The sequence below is a fragment of the Lolium perenne genome, chromosome 3, assembly GCF_019359855.2.
Source record: "Lolium perenne isolate Kyuss_39 chromosome 3, Kyuss_2.0, whole genome shotgun sequence".
Classification (NCBI taxonomy): domain Eukaryota; kingdom Viridiplantae; phylum Streptophyta; class Magnoliopsida; order Poales; family Poaceae; genus Lolium; species Lolium perenne.
Window position 1 is genome coordinate 47,694,052 of NC_067246.2, and position 8,594 is coordinate 47,702,645.

Consider the following 8,594-nt stretch of genomic DNA (forward strand, 5'->3'; position numbering starts at 1 on the left):
TCAACAGATCAGCTTGTTGGACCTCATTACAAACAGCAAAACAAATGGCCTAATTACTTGCTGCATCGATGAGTACTTGGAGAAGGGGCAGCGGTTACCGGGTTGACGGTGGGTAGAGTAGATTTTTTTTATAAAGGAAATATATTAATATCGAAATATACCGATTGCACATAGCCTCTGCAACAACACACCTTATTAGTAATACAGATGCACACAACTAAGGAAGGAAAAGAAAACTGGTAGTTGGGCAGAATAGACGCAGCACGGTGGATATCGTTTCAAAAAAAAAAAAATGCAGCTGTGTCGGCACCAAAGCTGGTAGTTGGGCAGTCCTAGGTAGCACTAGGAACGTCCTAGCTAGTCCTATGTAGCCAAATGTTGACTGTCTTAACCATTCTATAGCAATCTGGCTGTATAAATACCTCGTGCTCGCTCGTCACTCCAAGACATCATCCGCTGCAACAGCCATGGCTTCCACCAACGTGTCTAGCGCCGGGACAGGCAGAGCCCCCGTGGATGCCCCAGCGCCAGCGGGACTAGGCTCCTCCAAGGCCTCCTCGTCAGCGCTTCGGCTCATCCAGCACAAGAGGGAGGCATTGTGGTTCTACCGCTTCATCTCCATCGGCTATGACCACGTCTTCAACCCGGGCCAGTATACCGAGGACATGCGCGACGTTGCCATGGACGAGCACGCCGACCTCCGCAGGCCGAACCTCAAGGTCGTTGACGTCGGCGGTGGCACAGGGTTCACCACGCTGGGCATCGTCAGGCACGTCGACCCGGAGAACGTCACGCTGATCGACCAGTCGCCGCACCAGCTCGACAAGGCCAGGCAGAAGAAGGCCCTCAAGGGCGTCAAAATTATGGAGGGCGACGCCGAGGACCTTCCCTTCCCGGCTGACACGTTCGACCGCTACGTCTCCGCTGGCAGGCTTGTTCCTCCCTCTTCCGGTTTATATAAGGCCGAAACTGTTTGTTGCACTTGCACGTACCACAGTGCTCTCGTTTTTTCGAAAAATGGAAAACGCATATGGGTATCAAAACGTTCCGGAAAAATATATACAATTACACATACACATATAGTACTTGTGCCACAAGTTCCGCTAGAAAGTACGCTATATTCTGGGCTAGTCAAAAAAGACAAATTTTAGGTGTAAAATAAGCCAAAATTTTAGTTTTGTCCTGCAGCCCAACCTAAACTTTGCAAAGGTATACAAAACATTGGTATGTAATTTTGAGAATACATACCAAAACATTGGTATGTATTCCCAAATTGATTTTAAAAAAATCTAGCGCTAGTGTTCCTGTTGCCAAACATGCACATATTTATAAATACCAGTTATACCAACAGAATATGATTGATAAGTCACACCAATATATCATTGATTTCATATCCTAAAGAACATGTAACTCATATTTCGTTGTTAAAACCAATGTTCAAAATAGTGGGCTATGCTCCTTAGAGGTGGCATTTGCCAGACGCTAAAGAAGCCATAACATGGTTATAGTGTAGCATCTTCCAAAAATTTAGACATCATATATCCATAATATCAAAAGAATATTGCAAAAAATTCAACAATTCAGTTATAGAAATGTGTACCGAAGAACCATGATGATTGTAGCTATAAAAGAAGCCCATAAGTGCATATCAATAGTGGTAGTAGCAGTATCTCCTCTTCGATGAGTTGTTTCTTATGTTGATTCCATGATTGAGAATCATTTGCTTTTGGTCTGGCCTCCACTCCAGCATCGAGTATTGGCCCGATCCACAGCGGGGGATCAAGGAAGCCTACAGGGTATTGAGTACTGGTGGCCTAGCTTGCATCATTGGCCCTGTACGCCCAACATTTTGGTTATCCCGCTTCTTCGCTGATATGTGGATGTTGTTTCCTACGGAACAAGAGTATATTGAATGGTTCGAGAGAGCAGGGTTCAAGGATGTTGAACTCAAGAGAATTGGGCCAAAATGGTATCGTGGTGTTCGTAGGCATGGCCTGGTCATAGGATGCTCTGTCACCGGTATCAAGACAGAAAGCGGAGACTCCCCTTTACAGGTACACTTTTTTTTGAAGGTTCCACTGCAGATGCATTCTCTCAAAGAAAATTCAAATGTTCATCTCTCCCTACACATTTGGATGTTTTGTTCAATGGGCTTATTTACCATGGGTTACCGAAACGTGTTCATTTCCACTTGCATGTCTTTGCTAATTAATGGTTGTAGCTACTTTGTTTCTTATACCAACATAGGAAGACCTGAGCAATTTGTTCTTTAACTTTTTTTAACCTCACATCTTGTCACTTCCCATTATGTCCTACATATAAACAAATATATTAAGTAGCAATGGTAAAGGAAGAGTATCATATACTATATGGAAATAATAGGCAGCTTTCAACATTTCCTCCCTGCAGCTTGGTCCAAAGGCCGAGGACATCAGCAAGCATGGAAATCCTATCCTTGTCTTCGTCCGCTTCCTCATAGGGACGATATGTGCTACCTACTTCTTTCTGGTGCCTATTTACATGTGGATAAAGGACAAGATTGTGCCCCGTGGCATGCCGATCTAAGGAAGGGGAATAGAGCCGCCAGAAGGAGAGAAGAGTCTATGTCCGACTTAGCCTCCTCTATGCTAGGCACTCTTAATACCTTTTATATTTCATGTTGTGTATTTATGGATGTAATATACACCGAATTTTCCTAGAAGGGAAATCTCCGTATTTTTCATTATCTATTGGGCTTGTAGTCCAAGAAGGTGGCCAATTGCTTTAACCCCACAAGAAGGCCATCTCTATAAATAAAAGGGTGGTTCTATTTATTACAGGAAAAAAACGTGTTGCGGTGTTGCATTACACAACATCCTCCCAAACTCTCTCGACACATGCATGCAAACAAATCGACACAAAGTGTGTAAATGCAACATACAAGTAAAAATCTTGTGTCTCTCTCCAACCATTAACCTGATTCATGGTGTTGCAAAAACAATGAAATTAGACCCCAACATTGGCATATTTTGATAACTTTGCTCGTCCCTAATTGAATTTCAGTCACTACTTGTCAGATTACATGCATGTTAGATAACTTACCACTTAACATGCCACTATCCACTCATTTAAGACTTGCATGATACTTACTTTATGGTGCGTTATTATCTTATACTAACTTTATGGAATATTAATTATCATCTTTAGTTGATCGTAATGCTTGAACATCACTCACTAGATTTGCGTACCATAGCAATGTCTAAAACCACATAAATTATACACTGAATGTGTAATCATTTCAGGTTGCGCGACCTCTATAGTTGTTATGAAGGCATCAGAGTTCTACGGAGTATCGATTGTTTATAATGGTAACTCTATCTAGAAAAAAAATCTGAATGCAACGACAACATCTTTGATCATGTTGTTGAAACATTAGACCTGTTTATGGTGGCCTATATAGGATTTCAGAATGTGACTAAATCTCAAAGCCCAAAATGGGTGGCAGCCCAAAAGTATTCTAGCCCATGTCACTGGTTGCACATGAGTGGCAAGAGGTGGGTGCTAAGTTTAGTTACACGTCAAAGATGGGAGGAAGTTACACCACCTTATAAAGTAAGTTGTTTCACCAATTGATAAGAGAGTGGGAAGAGGAATTGTACACGCGTACTCCTCCTCCGCTGCCACTCGCTCGTCTCATCACGACGCGCACACCGCGCTCATATTTCATGGATCGATCCTCGATCCTTCCTGTTCCGGGAAATCGAGTTCGAACATGTCATATTTCATGAAGGCGGGATTGGGCGATTATCTAAAGAAGGTTCAAGTCTCCGCGATGTTGAGGAATTTGCTTGGTGTTCTGGGATTCCCAGCAGTGGTATGAAAGTGAGGGTGGCAGCACATGCGAAGTTCACAGTCCTATCTTTCAGGGTGAAAACCTAAGGTCTGGCCTTAACTGGTTGTGCCTGGCAATGACCTTGTTGGAGGCATTGTTTTGAGAGCGGGGACTATCTTCAGGGTGAAAACCTAAAGATCTTTGATCGGGCGGCGACGGCGCTGGTGCACTGTTCCCTTCTTGGAGGTGTCGCTTTTGGAGAATCTGTATTTCAGGTGTTGTCTAGGGGTGGATGTATTATTGTTGCTAGGCTTGAGATACTATACCGGGACTTTTCTTTCTTAGTTTCCTTTTATCTTTTTTGGTTGTTTGCATCTGTACTACCATTAGGGTGTTGTGTTGTTGCAGAAGCTGGGTGTAATTGGTATATTTTGATATTAATATATTTCCTTTACTTAAAAAAATGTGGCACTGGTACATAATAGCCTATTGGTAGTGTACCATCCACCCTTTGCCAGCGGACGGAGGTACACCTCTAGGCTATTCTGTACCGATGCTACACACACCTTTTAACCGGCGCGAGTTGTCCTCACTCCGGGTACTGCAGCTACAGTGTAGTGCTACTGACACATTGCCCTTTTGTTTCCATCGGCCTACGATCATCCGGTGTTTTCATACATACTACTTCCTTTTTTCATCGCTTTAGGATTACTTACGGAACTCGAAAAAAACTACATCGTGACAGTACTTTTAGCTTTTAGCCCACTTTTCATGAACCTTCGAACAATTACGGGACAGGATGCAGTAGACGGTCATAAACTGTTCTAAAAAATAGAAGATCATTAAAAATAACTATGGGGGTTTGAGTACTAAAAAATAGATCAATGGGGTATGTCACTATTAGGCTCCACAAGAGAGACGAGACCCTTTCAGATCAACAGAGCAGGACTGTAAAGTGTAAACATGTACATGCATGGAGTCATGGTGAAGATGGCAAACTTAACAGGGGTGATAAAAAAATCATACAGTACAATACTTGTGACAAATTCTATATTCGGTGCTACTATTTACTACTTCAAGACATACAGCTCTGGCAATCCTCCCCGCCACCCAATGAACCGGCAAATAAAGATCTGACAATTTGTGGACGAGTTGATATGCATGTAGCGTCAAAAAAAATTTGCGCCCTCCAAAATGTGGAAAACCTTTGCATAATGAAATAATGAATAATATACAAGACAAATTTATTGTAAACATTGAAGTTTAATACATATATCAAACGTGCACGATTACAATACAAATATTTCAAAACATGAAAAGAGTCTTACATGATAGAATATAGCATAAATAGAAAATTACATCATTTCTTCAATCTACGGTTTCGCATTGCCATGAAACTTTCAACAATGGCATCATCACTTACATTAATGAACACCCCTCGCTCGATAAATGTCACTAAGCAATGGTTCAAGAGGTCAACACCCATAATATTTATCAACTTGTTTTTCACTAGACTCATTGTGGAAAATACTATTTCAACATTCGTCATCGCCACCGGTAGGAGAAATATCAATTTGAGAAGCATGTAAACTAAATCATAAACAACGTGTTAGTTTTTGTTTCAACAAGCTTAAGAGAGAGCTCACCAAGATGATTGACACATTTGAACCTATCATATTTTCTCATGTCATCAATAAAGATCTCAAGTTAGGGTTCAAGTCTTAACAAATCCATGCTTGATATGTCAGGGTACTTCTCGCCCTGAGAGTGAAGTCGTGGGATCCCACAAATCCGCGGGTTCCTCTGAAAGAGAGACTGAATCGGAGGCTTCCGAGTCAGCGCATTCTCTCCCTTCCGTTGTTTCTCCTCGAAGCAAAAGGAAAAGGGGTGATGTCGAAGACTCCGGCACCTCCAAAGCCGGCCAATCTCCTGTCGAAGAAACTGTTCTTGAGGAGGAGGAGGCCTTCAACCCTTACGAGGAGGCCCTTGTTAGCTCGTAAGCTACCCTGCCTTGTTTCTTTTTGCATACTACTTGTGCATTTTCTCATACTATTTTTGTGGATAGTGACGAAGAAGAAGAAGAACCTGCTCCCAATGTTACTGCTCCCACGAGCACGTCACAGACTCTGGTTCTGTCGGAAACTCGTCGCCCAGCAGAAGAAACTTCACCTCCTCAACAACGTCTGGAAGCATCGACTCTGCCCACCAGCCCCGAGCCCCCTCGCCGAAGAGGGTGAGGGTTGAACTGGGCACAGAAACGAACCTCTTGGCTGGGAGCTCGACGACTCCTTCTTTGGATGACGTAAGTATCCTTGCCACTTTTTTGTCATCGGTCGAGGTTCATGTTTTTGAAATTTTCTCTTTTTTGTTCTCCGACAGCCTCTTATGAAGCAACTCATCAGCCTTGGTACTCAATTTATTGGGTACCGAGACTCTGTTGAAGGCTTAAAAGGTACACTTTTATATTGTCTTTATTCTTCACGCGATGTTCAGTCTTGATGTATATCATAACGCGTCTGCCACGTTCCCTTCGCCGGAGGCTCTCGCCCAAGCTAACAAGCGAGCCGATGATTTCTCCAACCAGCTTGAAAATGCTCGTGAGAAGGCCGAATAAGATGTTGCCTCTGTTGGAGATCTTCGGAAGAGACTTCATCAGGCTGAGATAGCCTTAAACGAGAATATATCTCAACAGACTGCTCGCGAGGAAAGTGTCATTGGCCACGTGAAGTCGCAAAATCGGCGCTTTGTTAGTAAGTTTAACTAATCCCTTTCTTTGGATCCCTATTAAGATCAGTTCTTCCTGTATTTTTTGATCACCCAAAACTTTGTTTCAACAGGAAAAATGGTTCAGTACTTTGAACTTCAAAGGCCTGAAGGGGACCGTCTTCTCGACGCCCTTTCTCTCCTTGAAATTCATGGGGACCTAGCACGCCGCAGTATCGCTGATGTGCGAATTGCATTCACGCGCCTTTTTCCATATTTCTTCCCGAAGAAAAGCACGCCGGAGGCCTTCTCTGAGCTTGTGAAGTGCTATATTCCCGAAGAAGATCTTGGGCTAGCTTTCCGATAGGAAAACTTGAAGATTGGCGTCGAAGGCACCATAGATTTGGTTGCCGAGAGCTAACAAAGCGTCAACTGGGCAAAGGCTGGCGAGACAAAGAAAATTGGCAAGGAGAAGTGGCAGTCTTTGATCAAGGCTACCAAACCACACTCGAAGAAGATCCTCTCCTTCCTTGGATACAAGCCACCTAATCCTTCCAGTTCTACCAAGCCGGAGGTCAAGTAGACCATCTTGTCTCTGTTTTCTTTTTTCTTTTCCTTCTTCTTTTGATGCTGTCGCCTTAGTAAATTCTTGCGGCAGCCTTCCATTGGTTCACTAGGGACCAATTCTTGTAATGATCGTGTAAATATTCGAATGATGAATAGAATGCTATTTTGCGAAGTGATTGATGTCGGAATTTTTCTCTCGAGTTGGTTTTTGACAACTATACCGCGATATCTCGTTCCTCGGATGCTTTGCCCGCTTCCTCTTACTCGAGAAAAACTCCCGCTGATGATTTCGTTGAAGATTCATTGGATGTCGATCCAGTACAAGATTTGAACGAACTTCGACAACAGCTCCAGTCGATGAAGAAACAAGCACTCGTGGTAATGGAGCAATCTCGAAAATCGTCCGAAAGGGAGAAAATTGCTCTTCAACAGGACCAGGAAGCCTTGGCTTTAAAAGAGGTTGTGATTGCTGAAGCTACACAAGCTACTTCACGAGAGGACTATATGCTGCAATTGATGACTAACGCTAGCCTTGACATGGCAGGTGTGCTTCATGAGTTTGAACTTTTCTACGTTATGTTTCTTGTTTTTCTTCTCTTACTGATGCTTCCGCTGAGTAGGTTCTTTTTTGGATGTTGTCGCCGAAGACCAACGAGTTGAAGCCAGGTCGAATGTGCTTATCAAACTTGCTCTGGAACATGGCTCTAATTTTTGGGCTACACCTGATCGTACCCGACGGATCGTCAGATTTCAAGACCGCGTAGGTCAAGTCCGTGATTTTCTTGATTTCTGCGCAAGGATACTAGCCCTGGTTTACAACACCATGTTTCCTCGCAACTCCCAGCCGAAAACTCTTCCTGACTTGATGAAAAAATTCCGAGATGCTCCTCGAATCCACGAGTTTGTGAAGGCCCAGTTGACTGCTGGAGCTAGGTTTGCTATGATCATGTTACATGTCTGCTACCCGAAGTTAGATATGACCAAAATTGTTGAAATGTGTCAAGCCAAACTAACGAAAAGGAGAAGGAATGTCGACAAAATCAATGATGGTGTAACCCATGTAGCTGAGGAAATGATGGATGAATTACTTCGATTGGATGCTGAATTCTTCGTGAAGGGTAATTATGTTGAGCATATGGGTGCCACTGCTGACAATGAAAGAGTAAACATAGACGACCTTATAGGAAATGACTGAAAGTTTGTTTCTGTCTGTCAAAATTTTCTTGATAGTGAAACCTTGTGTATTGTAAGCACTATATATATTGTATAACAACTTAAGCGTTTTTTCCTTTCATCTAGCCCCCGAGTTTTTTCGGTAGCCAATGTTTTTATCTTTATTATTTTGTGAGGTATTGTGTACCAAGGCAAATATTTTGCAGTCTATATATTGCAAAGATTTATGTATATATATTGAGTTTGTAGGTTGCCGACTTACGAATCTTTCGAAGGAAAAGATGTATATCAATATCTTTATTATATTGCAGCATCGCGAGCCCGCCTCATTAAAAAATTT

The 8,594-nt window shown here is 42.7% G+C and overlaps 1 protein-coding gene across 1 annotated transcript; it reads left to right on the plus strand.

The window, feature by feature from the left end:
- The first annotated feature begins 430 nt into the window (after positions 1-430).
- On the plus strand, positions 431-2,827 carry LOC127341354 (2-methyl-6-phytyl-1,4-hydroquinone methyltransferase 2, chloroplastic). The gene is made up of 3 exons (XM_051367163.2): positions 431-931; positions 1,748-2,054; positions 2,410-2,827. Exons 1-3 carry the CDS (start codon positions 468-470, stop codon positions 2,563-2,565), a joined length of 927 nt encoding a protein of 308 aa, XP_051223123.1. The 5' UTR covers positions 431-467; the 3' UTR covers positions 2,566-2,827.
- Positions 2,828-8,594: the final 5,767 nt, after the last annotated feature.